At 44.1% G+C, this 12217-nt stretch overlaps 1 protein-coding gene across 4 annotated transcripts in view; it reads left to right on the top strand.

The window, feature by feature from the left end:
- The window catches only part of DNAAF11 (dynein axonemal assembly factor 11), a 40385-nt gene that overhangs the window by 940 nt on the left and 27228 nt on the right, over nucleotides 1–12217 (top strand). For all 4 annotated transcript variants that reach the window (XM_081204804.1, XM_081204805.1, XM_081204807.1 and 1 more), the window contains exons 2-5: nucleotides 3825–3992; nucleotides 5384–5461; nucleotides 9771–9943; nucleotides 11593–11831. In XM_081204804.1, the coding sequence (XP_081060930.1) occupies nucleotides 3825–3992; nucleotides 5384–5461; nucleotides 9771–9943; nucleotides 11593–11831 (658 nt within the window). The remainder of the gene's footprint in view (nucleotides 1–3824; nucleotides 3993–5383; nucleotides 5462–9770; nucleotides 9944–11592; nucleotides 11832–12217) is intronic.

Below are 12217 nucleotides of genomic sequence, written 5' to 3'. Positions count from 1 at the left end.
TAACGGTCGCTCAAAGCACGTGACCCTGTCCCTGCCCCGCGCGCAAAGCCTCCTGGGAAATGCAGTTCCCACGCCCTTTCCTCACACCCGCCTGCGCCTCTTGGTTTCAGGTGTTTTCTGCCGCCTCTCGCCTGTCTCTGGAGCATGTGCAGAGGGCAGGGAGCGTTCTTTCTCCCCACACCGTAGCTAAACAGCTGCATAATGTGTCGTGTTAGCTGGGCGGGGCCCTATTATTATTATTATTATTTCCCAGAGTGCCTGGGGCAACCCAGTCAGATGGACGGGACACTATTATTATTATTATTATTATTATTATTATTATTATTATTATTATTATTATTATTATTATTATTATTCAGGGCTGGATTTAGGTTTGATGATGCCCTAAGCTACTGAAGGTATTGGGGCCCTTTATATGTCCAGCTGTCCTTTGTCAACAACAAATTGTCCCTGTTTTTTGTGTTGAATATATGTTATGTGGTAATTTATGCACCTAATAGGTATCTAAAGCCATTTGCACATAACAAAATAGTATTTTATCAAAGCAATTGTTAAACTGAAATACAATTGGGCAGAAGTATATTAATAGTGAAATACAATTAAGAAGAAGTATATTAATAGTGAAATAATTATTAAGCTCTAATTTAAAATGATTTCATTTCATTGGTTTTTTTTATCTTATATTTTGGAAATGTGCATCCAGTTGTTGTTTTTCCTTTAAATTTTTTGGAGGTCCCCAAGAGAGTGGGGTCCTAAGCTATATAGCTTGTTTAGCTTATATGTAAATCCGGCACAATATTATTGAGGAGGCATTTCTCCCCAAGCCAAGAGCATGTGCAGAGAGCGTTTCTCAAGCCAAGGGGGAATGACTTTGAAGCCGGTGGACCTGAGCACGTGCAGAGGACATCTTCCCGTACAGGGAGCACGTGGAAAGGGGATGCTGAGTAAGCTAAGTAGGCAAAGGCACCTGCAGGAAGCCTTTTTCAGCCTGTGGAAGGAGAGCTCATCTCTGCGCATATGCAGAGGGTCTCCCGGTTCTGACAGCCCAAAAGCACGTGCAGAAGGGATTTGCAAGTCAAGAGCATGTGCAGAGGCAAGGGGGCAGTGGTGGTGGTGGTGGGGATAGCTGCCCCCCATCAAGTAAATAAATAAAAATACTTAACTAAAAGTAGAAATCGTAGAATAAACCTTTCTACAATTTTTGACATATTTTTTCTGAGCACTTCAGATCAATAGAAAATAATTTAAAACTACTGAGCGCTCACAGTGTGCTCCCCTGCCTCTACCCCTCTCTCATAGTGAATAGACTACAAACTTAAGTAAGTTTAAACGCTTTACTTACGGTGACCAGAGGTCTCATTCATGCATTGTTCAGTGCTACAGCAAAAACAACACAGGTAAAAACCTCTGCAGTATAAATTGCAACAGTTAGTTTCAAACATGGAGTCTGGCACTCGGGAGCCCCAGTCTCATGCACCTGGTCCGTTACATGGTTCAAAAAGAAGAGAAAAGAGAGCAAAAGGAATAGGAAACAAGCCTCCCGCCCTCCCGCCCCCAAAATACAGGAGCATGACCCAGCTGAGCCTTCTCTAGAAATTTACAGCTTTGTGGTCTTTATTTACTAACTAGCATAGACATGCATTGTTAGGTTTAATTGCAAAATCTCCCACAAAAACAGCATTGGAATGCATTCTTTATGAGATCAGTTCTGCGCATCATTTAACCAATAATAATAATAATAATAATAATAATTTTTTATTTATACCCCGCCCTCCCCAGCCAAGGCCGGGCTCAGAGCGGCTTACAAGCAATAATAAAAACAAGATGAGTGATTACAACTTAAAAACAAAAATAAAATACAACATTAAAATAATGGAACATTAAAATATTAAAATGGAGCCTCATTGCAGGAGAAGGAAAAGAAAAAAGAAAAAGGGGGCGGAGGGAATCAAATTGGCTCCAATCCAAAGGCCAGGCGGAACAACTCTGTCTTACAGGCCCTGCGGAAAGAGATCAGATCCTGCAGGGCCCTGGTCTCATGAGACAGAGCGTTCCACCAAGTTGGGGCCAGTGCTGAAAAGGCCCTGGCTCTGGTTGAAGCCAATCTAACTTCCTTAGGGCCTGGGACCACTAGGGTGTTGTTATTTATGGACCTTGAGGCTCTCCGTGGGGCATACCAGGCAAGGCGGTCCCGTAGGTACGAGGGTCCTAGGCCGTGAAGGGCTTTAAAGGTCAAAAGCAGCACCTTAAATCTGACCCTGTACTCCACCGGGAGCCAGTGCAGCTTGAAAAGCACTGCATGAATATGCTCCCATGGCAGAGACGCTGTGAGGAGCCTCGCTGCAGCATTCTGTACCCGCTGGAGTTTCTGGGACAGCTTCAAGGGCAGCCCCGCGTAGAGCGAGTTACAGTAGTCAAGCCTGGAGATGACTGTCGCATGGATCACTGTGGCCAGGTCGGGGCGGGAAAGGTAAGGGACCAACTGCTTGATGCGGCGAAGGTGGAAAAATGTCGCCTTGGCTGTTGCTGTGACTTGCGCCTCCATGGAAAGGGAGGCGTCAAGGATTACACCCAAACTCTTAACGGAAGGCAATGGCACTAATTGGGCCCCCGCAAGAGAAGGGAGTTGGTCCCTCATCCCCATGCTATCCTGACCTAGCCATAGGACCTCTGTCTTCGAAGGATTTAGTTTCAATCGGCTCCCACGAAACCATCCAGCCACAGCTTCCAAGCATCTGGTCAGTGTGTAAGGGGCCGAGTTGGTGTGGCCATCCATCAGTAGATAGAGCTGAGTGTCATCAGCATATTGATGACAGCCCAGCCCAAAGCTCCGGATAATCTGGGCAAGGGGGCGCATAAAGATGTTAAAAAGCATTGGGGAGAGAATTGCGCCCTGCGGCACTCCACACACCAAGGAGTGGCGTGACGACATTTCCCTCCCTAGTGCCACCCTCTGTCCCCGACCAGAGATAAAAGAGCACAACCAGTTACGGGCTATGCCCTGTATCCCCACGTCTGCAAGGCGATGGTCCAGAAGATCATGATCGACCATGTCAAAGGCTGCTGACAAATCTAAAAGGATCAGCAGTCCTGACCCGCCTCGATCCAGTTGTCTACGGATATCATCTGTTAGGGCAACCAGAGCCGTCTCCGTCCCAAAACCAGGACGGAAACCGGACTGAAATGGATCTAATGCCGATGTTTCCTCCAGAAACCTACCAAGCTGTTCAGCAACCGCTCTCTCAATTACCTTACCCAGGTATGGAAGATTTGAAACTGGGCGGTAATTGGATAGGTCTAAGGGATCTAATGAAGCTTTCTTTAAGAGTGGACGCACCACTGCTTCCTTCAGTTCCCCTGGGGATGTCCCCGTGTCAAGGGACAAATTGATAATTTCAACCAGGGGGGTCCGCGCAACATCTGGACACTCCCTAATCAGCCAAGACGGGCATGGATCAAGGAGGCAGGTGTTATGTTATTGTTTTTTCCTGTGATGAGATTAATTTCCCCACAAAACACATGTTTTATACACCACAGAAGGTCTCAGGTTCACCCCCCAGCATCTTCAGGTAGGACTAGGAAAGAGTCCTGTCTGAGACTCTGAAGAACTGCTGCCAGTCAGTGTCAACATTAATGAGCTGGACGGACCAAAGGGCAGCTTCTATTTTTCTATGCTATTGCAAGAAGTATTGCCTTAGAAAGTATCAAATACAGAAGTGAGAATATAAAACCCACTTCTGGTTTTGATATCTTTCTAAAGCAATGAATGTGGCCTTACTTGATGGAAGGAATTGCTTCTGTATTTACTATGATATTTCTTTCAGTCACAGAAGAGCTAGTTAGACAAAGGGCAGAACATAACAACTGTGAAATCTTTTCCTTGGAAGAAATTTCCTTACACCAGCAGAATATAGAGAAAATAGAACATCTTGACAAATGGTGCCGGGATTTGAAAATTCTGTATCTTCAAAATAATCTGATCCCCAAAATTGGTGAGTAAACTCAGTGATGTATTAATCCGTCTGACAGCTGAAAATGGTCTAAGATGATATTGGGAGGGGAAAGTTTTAAAAGGGATAAGGTGTTCAAGGCTCATAACGTTTTAAGAAGAGAAAACCGTTTTCAAAAACTCCTTTCTGTTTTGTCCTATACAAATACCGTATTTTTCGCCCTATAGGACGCACCGGCCCATAGGATGCACCTAGCTTTTTGGGGGGGAAATCAAGGAATTTTTTTTTATTTCCCCCCCAGGTTTGCGCAGCCATCCCCAAGCTAGAAGAGGGAGACGGAGCGCTCCGTCTCCCCCTTCTGCCTTCAGGGACAGCCTCTCTAGCCTCCGTGGGGCAGCGGCTTGCCCCGCTGTACCCCGAGCTTATGGGGCTGGCGATGGGGAGAAGCAAGCTTGCTTCTCCCCCCCGACAGCCTCCAGATCAGGTCGGGGAATAGCGGGGTGGCGGCACTGCGCCTCCCCGCTATCCCCCAAGCTTGTGGGCTGCAGGCTGCTGCCCGCAAGCCTTGCGAGCCCGCGGGACCTCCCCCGGGCTTTCAAGGCTTGCGGATAGCTTCCTGAAGCCTGGAGAGCGAGAGGGGTCGGTGCGCACCGACCCCTCTCGCTCTCCAGGCTTCAGCGAAAGCCTGCATTCGCCCCATAGGACACACACACATTTCCCCTTCATTTTTGGAGGGGAAAAAGTGCGTCCTATAGGGCGAAAAATACGGTAGTTCACAAGCTATAACCAGGAAGTTGTTCATTAATTTTCCTTTCTGCTTCCTCTGAAACTTACAAATGCGGTGAGTAAATTGTGTATAGGATCATTCCCTTAATCTCAAGAAGCTGGTGTAAAGCAAGCTGTCATTGTAAGCCAGCGTAGAATGATGCCAGATCCAAAACTCCTTCAGGAGCAAGCCTTCTGCCTGCTGAGTTGGTCCAAGCCTATCAAAAAGGAAAACAAGCCTTTAAAATAGCTTGTCTTACACTTCCATTTTTTGCCAGGTCATGTGAGCATCCTGCTTAAATCCCTGCTGCATGTTCCTGCTCCCAGAATGCTCCTTTTGGGGGACAGAGATCCAGTCTCATTCTTAGCAGAGCCACTGTCATCTCAATTCCCCTTCCATTTGAACTGAATTCATTCACTAGTCTTTTAATTTATTTGAATGGAATGGTAATGCTTTGATTCATCCTCTTAAAAATATAGAGAGAGGTGCAGAAATGAAATGAATAATAATAGTATTAATAACACTGTGGTCTTTTGGCTTCTTGAATACTTTTTTGGGGGGCCTGTTTTAATTTCTGCTCGGTTGGTAATTTAAAAACTATTACTGTATTTTCTTCATTAAGCCTAACCTTGCAGATTGACATGATCAGTAATAAATTCTGTTTCAGAAAATGTTAGCAAACTGAAGAAGCTTGAATATTTAAATTTGGCTTTAAACAACATTGAAAAAATTGAGAATTTGGAAGGTAAGATCTTTGCCTTACAAAAAAAAAATGTAAGTCATGCTTGTTAATATGGAAAAGGATTCATCTTTTTATGATAGAGAATGGTACTGCTGAAACCCTGCTGGATTCTGGGCACACATGGATTTTCTGTTTCTCGGAAGCAGATATTTATTAACTTGTCTAGGTTCAAGTTATTGAACCTGTCAACAGAAGGAATATCAAGCAGAGATGTTTGCATTCAGCAAGTGGAACAAACTTTATCCAGCTTGAGACACCTCCTTGAATTGATAGGTGATGCTCAATATAAGCACTTCCATGCCAGGCTTATTCATTAGTCTGGGTGAGAAAGAGACCTGCTCTCACTTTAGTTTTGTCTGCAGGGGATCCTTTCCCAACAGCCTGTGACATCAAAACATTGTACGTGATCTTCACACATAAGTCCTTTAGCCCACAGAATTTTGTTGATACGTTATTTGAGTGAGTTGGCACAACACTAGATTGAAGCTTTGGAGTACAGTGGAACCTCGTGCTATGGATGGGATCCGTTCTGGAGGCCCGTCCATAACACAGAACTGACGCAAGTTGAAGCACTGTGTCTGCGCATGCGCACGGTGTGATTTAGCTCATCTGCGCATGCGCGAGCGGCAAAACCCTGAAGTAACCCGTTCCGGTACTTCTGGGTTGCCGTGGGACACAACATGAAAACACGTAACCTGAAGTGGACGCAACATGAGGTATGACTATATTGTGCTTAAATAGTCACGGCAACATATTTCAAGTGATTGCCCAATTCTCCAGTGCGGCAGTTGGACTGCTGAACTATGCAAGCTAGCCGAAAGGTAGCTGTGCAATCGGACCGGTTAATCAAATATCTTCTGTAAGGCTCTGCATTTAAATGGTGGTAGCTCGGTCCCTGCTCCTGCCAACCTAGCAGTTCAAAAGCACGTCAAAGTGCAAGTAGATAAATAGGTACTGCTCTGGCGGGAAGGTAAACGGCATTTCCGTGCGCTGCTCTGGTTCACCAGAAGTGGCTTAGTCATGCTGGCCACATGACCTGGAAGCTGTACCCCGGCTCCCTCAGCCAATAAAGCAAAATGATTGCGGCAACCCCAGAGTTGGCTATGACTGGACCTAATGGTCAGGGGGTCCCTTTACCTTTATCTTTAAGAATAATTTAGAGCCAGTATATTCCAGCATGCCTGCCTCACCCTCATCTCTAGAAATGGATCCTTGGCTATGCTGTTTCTAGAATTCGGGGGGGGGGGGGAGGACTTGATTTTGAGAACAAAATGTGAGCTTCTAACAGTTCAAGCATGTCACTGTTTCTCTCCCACAAAAAGCAGGAGGCTCCAGGGGGAGACTTTTATTGTGAGGAGAAAATGCTGGAGACCTGGTTTTTTTGTTTATATAATGTGCAGGTTGGGCAGATGGAAAGCAGGTGTGCACGCAAGCAGAAAGGAACATAGCTTAGTTTCACCCTTGGAATCTCTGCTTTATGTCTGAAATCTCGGAGAGCTACTGCCAGCTAGAGTAGAGGCTGCTGGCTCAGTGATGTCCCGACTCTGCCATACCAGGTGGCAATAGAGTCAAGGCCAGCCAGCCCTGGGTAGATCCAAGTGAGCAGCTTGCTCCAACAAAGGCTGGAGGTAAACAGGCTTTTATGAGTGCTTTCCTCCACCCTGCCCTTTCCAGGCTCCAGTGCTTTGGCCTGAAGACTATGGATCTTAGAGGGTTGTCTCCTTGGCTTGAAGACAAGTGCCTCTCGTTCTTTCTGTGAACTCCCACCTGGTGTGCAGATACAGCAGTGCAGGAGGGACTAGATTCCCCCAGTGAGTCAGGCTCAGAGAACGGCATCTGTGAGTTACCTGACTCAGGCTCTGCAAGTTCTCGACCACCAGCCTAAGGTTCCATGGGCTCCAAACCATCAGCCTTGAGAACCAGGTCCAATTTCTCAGCTGGTCATGCAGCAGCCCTAGACTTGGCCAGCTCTTCTGCCTCTGCCTCTAAGCTGGAGGCTGTGGCCATGAAAAATGGACCAATGATCTGGCTCAATATCAGCTTCATATGTTAATCTGATTGTGTAGGAGGGCAGCCATTTGAAAACTATAGCACCTTTAGTAGTCGTGTAGAAGAGGGGGCTTCAGCAGGTGCGGCTTGCATGATGTGCTTCAGGGCTGAAATCCACTTTTCTATACATCTATTAAAGGTTCAGGAGCCCTGTCCACCTTTTCATCTTGTTATCCCATCTTTCAGCAGAGTAAATCAGACAATGTAATCTTTTTTGGGGTGTAAGTTCCACTGAAAACTGTGGAGTTTACTTCTCAGTAGACCTGTGTAAGATTGCAGTGTGAGGCTGTGTTCTAGATCCATTTGCCCAAAATTAAGTCTGACTGAGCTTAGGGGGAGTCACTTCTGAATGTTAGTTACATTCTTCACAGCGCAAGCCAGTTATGAAAGAATGTGGAAAAATCACAGACCAATTTAGCAACCAATTGCAGGAGAAACATTCAGTGTGCAAGGCAGAAGCATATTGCTGTAGCTAGAGCCTCTTTAAAAATGGAAACTGATAACAGTCCAAATGAATGCTAAGATTAATCAGAATATAAATGAAGTTCCCAGTACTGTATATTACTGCATATAACTCTGGAGAACTACTGTTTCTCCCTTCTGATTTCATCCTGCTTTTCTGTGAGACAACTGTATCGACAAAAAAAATTCTACCTTGGAAGCTCAGAATTGCAAAATTAACCCTCTAACCATCTGGGTCACATAAAACTATAAATCTTAGATGTATTATATATAATCTTATCGAATTTTCCCCTTTTTTGAGATGGGGTCAGCCCCAGGCTAAGCACCTCTAATAGATTATATCCTATAAGAACACGTCTACGATCAAAGGAAAGCAAAAGTTCCTAGTGACCACATGCAGGGAACAGGAGGGAGCAAATGGTCTAAATACAGGAAGCAGGTGCAAGACAGAAATGATAGCAATTACAGTTCTGTATTATTCCCTCTGCTACAGGAGTGTTAAGGCTAAGATTTCTTGTATGCTGGCTGGGCAAAGCAACAGTCCTGCAAAGGGGCAATGTTTCAGGGCAAGGTTGCTAAAAGAATTTAAATAATCCTGCTGTATATGATCCGGAAAGGTATCAGCTATAAATGGGATTACCAAATAGCAAGTCAGTAGAGAGACATTAGTTGTTCTGTTTATTTAGGGCTACAGATGTGTTTATGTTAAGGCTATTAAGATGGATAAATAAAGATAAAATAAAGTACTTCTTCACACAGTACTTAGTTAAACTGTGGAACTCGCTCCCTTATGAGGCAGTGATGGCCACCAACGTAGATGGCTTTAAAAGAGGATTAGACAAATTCATGTAGGCGAGGGCTATCAATGGCTGCTAGTAATGATGCCTGTGTTCCACCTCCACAGTTGGAGGCAGCAATGCTTTCTGAATTTTCTTGAAAGACCTACATTGGCTCCCAGTACATTTCTGAGCACAATTCAAAGTGTTGGTGCTGACCTTTAAAGCCCTAAACGGCCTCGGTCCAGTATATCTGAAGGAGTGTCTCCACCCCCATCATTCTGCCCGGACACTGAGTTCCAGCTCCAAGGGCCTTCTGGCAGTTCCCTCGCTGCAAGAAGCCAAGTTACAGGGAACCAGGCAGGGGGGCCTTCTCGGTAGTGGCACCCGCCCTGTGGAACGCCCTCCCACCAGATGCGAAAAAGAACAAGAACTACCAGACTTTTAAAAGACATCTGAAGGCAGCCCTGTTTAGGGAAGCTTTTAATGTTTGATGCATTACGGTATTTTAATATTTTGTTGGAAGCAGCCCAAAGTGGCTGGGGAAGCCCAGCCAGATGGGCGGGGTATAAATAATGAATTATTATTATTATTATTATTATTATTATTATTATTATGAAGAATACCAGCTTCTGGAAAGCACAGGCAGAGAGGGTGCTGTTGTGCTTGAATCCTGCTCATTTTCCACAGGCATCTGCTTGGCCACTGTGAGAACAGGATGCTGGACTAGCTAGGCCAGAAGCATACTCTGCAAGTAGTTCTCACTTTTTACACATTTCAAATGAACATCATCTTTAATTGACTCTTCTGTTTTACAAGAAGTCTGAGTTAGAAACAAGCACACTGTCCTAATTTTTAAGATGTCAGTTGTCTTCTTAGAATCTGACGTTTTTGTTTGTGAATTGAAAGGCAAGCAGGAGCTGTGTCCCATGATGACTCGGAGGTGAGAGGGTGTGCTTATTAAATGCAGAGTTAATAATGATCTTTTTTTAAAAAAAACAAACCCTCTCCTATTTGCCAAATAGGCTGTGAAGAATTGCAGAAGCTGGATTTGACAGCTAATTTCGTTGGAGAATTGTCCAGTGTTAAGACCCTGAAAAACAACATACACCTTAAAGAGCTCTTCCTTACCGGAAACCCCTGCACTGATTTTGAAGGTTATAGGCAGTTTGTCGTTGCTACCCTTCATCAACTCAAAGTACGTCTCATGTAAAATATTAACTGCAAGCACCTTTGTGTCAAGGGCCAGGTTAATCCAACACACTAAAGCAAAATATAGATTAGAGATGTAGCATTAATTTGGTTCATTTGTTTTACCAGTTGAACTCAGTAGGGCTTAGACACAAATTAATTAATTCAAAGTCTTTATACTCTGCCCTTCCTCCAGATTAGAGCACAGTGTGGCTGATAATACAACATGCAGTATAAACAGTAATATAAAACAAAGCAAAACTGTCAGGGAACTGACATCGGAGCTAAAGGCGGCGGGAAGGCTCCCAAATGATGCTGGAGAAGGACCCAGCAGGGAGAGAGGCAGCCCATCAGCTGGGGAAGGAAATCTGCGCAACACCAGGGATAAAGGGGGGCAGATGGGGGAATCGGCGAGAGGGCTCCAGGACTCTTCGCCGGACACCAGTGGGGAGAGCACGGGTCCTCCGCTACCCACACCCTCCCTGCGCAGAAGACTTCCGCGCAGGGAGAGTAGGAGGAGACTTGGCGTCAAACAGCTTTTATGCTGGAAAAGGTTTAAGAAACGCCCACTGACGGATTCTGCTAGCGACTGAGGCAGCCACGAAGTGAAGGGCTGTCCAGACTGAAAAGTTTAACAAGGCAACATAGCCAGGAGTGGCGGCAACTTACGCACGAGCAACCCCATACTCATTACAAAAACCATATATCCACTGTAAAAACAGCAGCACTAAGCCTCCACTCTAACCAGTATCCATCACTATCAGGTTCCAAAGGCTGGGGCAAATAATTATGTTTTGGCCTGTTTTCTAAAAATAGCTAACGTGGAGAGTTGTTGTATAGGTTTGCATTGTATAGGTCTGAACTGTTAATCAACTAAAAACATGCATTTGATTAATTGGGCAGGATATAATTTCTTAATTATTTTTAATACATGTGCTTATAAATATGCATATTGCCAGTACCATCCTAAAAGAGGAACATAGGATGGATTTCCTTCTCTAAGATGATACCTCTTCCTACACATGGGTGCATGATCTAAAAATAAAGAAAGTATGCTTCTTAACTGTGGTTTTTAACCAGAGGAAAATTTTGTATATTTTAATCTTTTCACTTGATATTTACTAGGCAAGATGAAAAGGAATTGGTAAAAGTCAAGTTTATGACCACTGACTGACTTGCTTTTGATTTTTCCTGGAGCAAAACATAGCTATTTGTACACCAGTCTTGTTAATAGGTTGTAAAAGCTAGTCCACATGTAATTACATTTTTGACTCTTGTCTAAAACTTCTATTTCCTTCATGAAGCTAAAAATGATTTGCTTAAAGTAGCTTTAAGAAACATATATACAGTGTGGCATCAAGCAACCTCCACAATGACCCAGTTCAGGTATAACATACTTTGCCGTGATGTGAAAGAGCCACAATAAGCCACTTTGGGTGTACAACTCTGGAAGGGTTTGCAATAAGCCGATGTGATCCTTGGCCTGAAGAAGGTTAGTCACCTGGGCTATAGTTGCTGAGGTCAAGCATCATGGAGAAACAGTGGGTAGTTTTTATTTCAGTTGTATACTAAAATGGATTTAATAAAAATGATTGAATGGGGAATGAATTTCTTTGGTGTTTGTATTGAGCTTTTATTTTGTTCCCTCCCTTTAAGTTTTTGGATTCTAAAGAGATAGGACGTTCAGAGAAGATTCAGGCTTTACAGAGCTACCCTGAGGTAGCAAAACAGATCCACGAGCAGGAGAAGGCCTACCTGATTAAAAGAAGACAAGAAAAAGAAGAGGCACAGAGAAGGATACAAGAAAAGCAGGAGGAGAAGAAGAAAAACGAGAACCAAAAGAAATATAATCCAGGATACGATGGGCGGTGGTACACAGACATCAATAACAGCATGTATGTGTTTTTATTAGCCTATTTTATATCTTTCTCTTGATACAGATTTTTTTTTCCTGCCCTGGAAAGACTTATGTATAGCATAATGGTAGGCTATCATATGTCTCTTTAGGTAACACGGGGCTCTCATGTGCTGAGAATCTCCATCAGTATCTGCCCTGCCATCTGAAGCAAAATGGGTGTAACCTGGAGAAATGGCCTTCTCTGTGGTGGCACCATAATTATGGAATTACTTTTTTTTTTTTTATAAAATTTTTATTGGTTTTACAACATTTTTAAGAAAAACAAACAAACACAAAAAGTGACAGACATACATGAATAGTTTCAAACATATTTTCATAAACCTCTTTTCTTAAACTTCCCCATACCCCCCCTCTCTGCATCCC

Source organism: Podarcis bocagei (genome assembly GCF_964188305.1).
Source record: "Podarcis bocagei genome assembly, chromosome: 8".
NCBI lineage: Eukaryota > Metazoa > Chordata > Lepidosauria > Squamata > Lacertidae > Podarcis > Podarcis bocagei.
The sequence above is the reverse complement of the archived record's forward strand: the minus strand, read 5'-3'. Positions and strand labels throughout refer to the sequence as shown.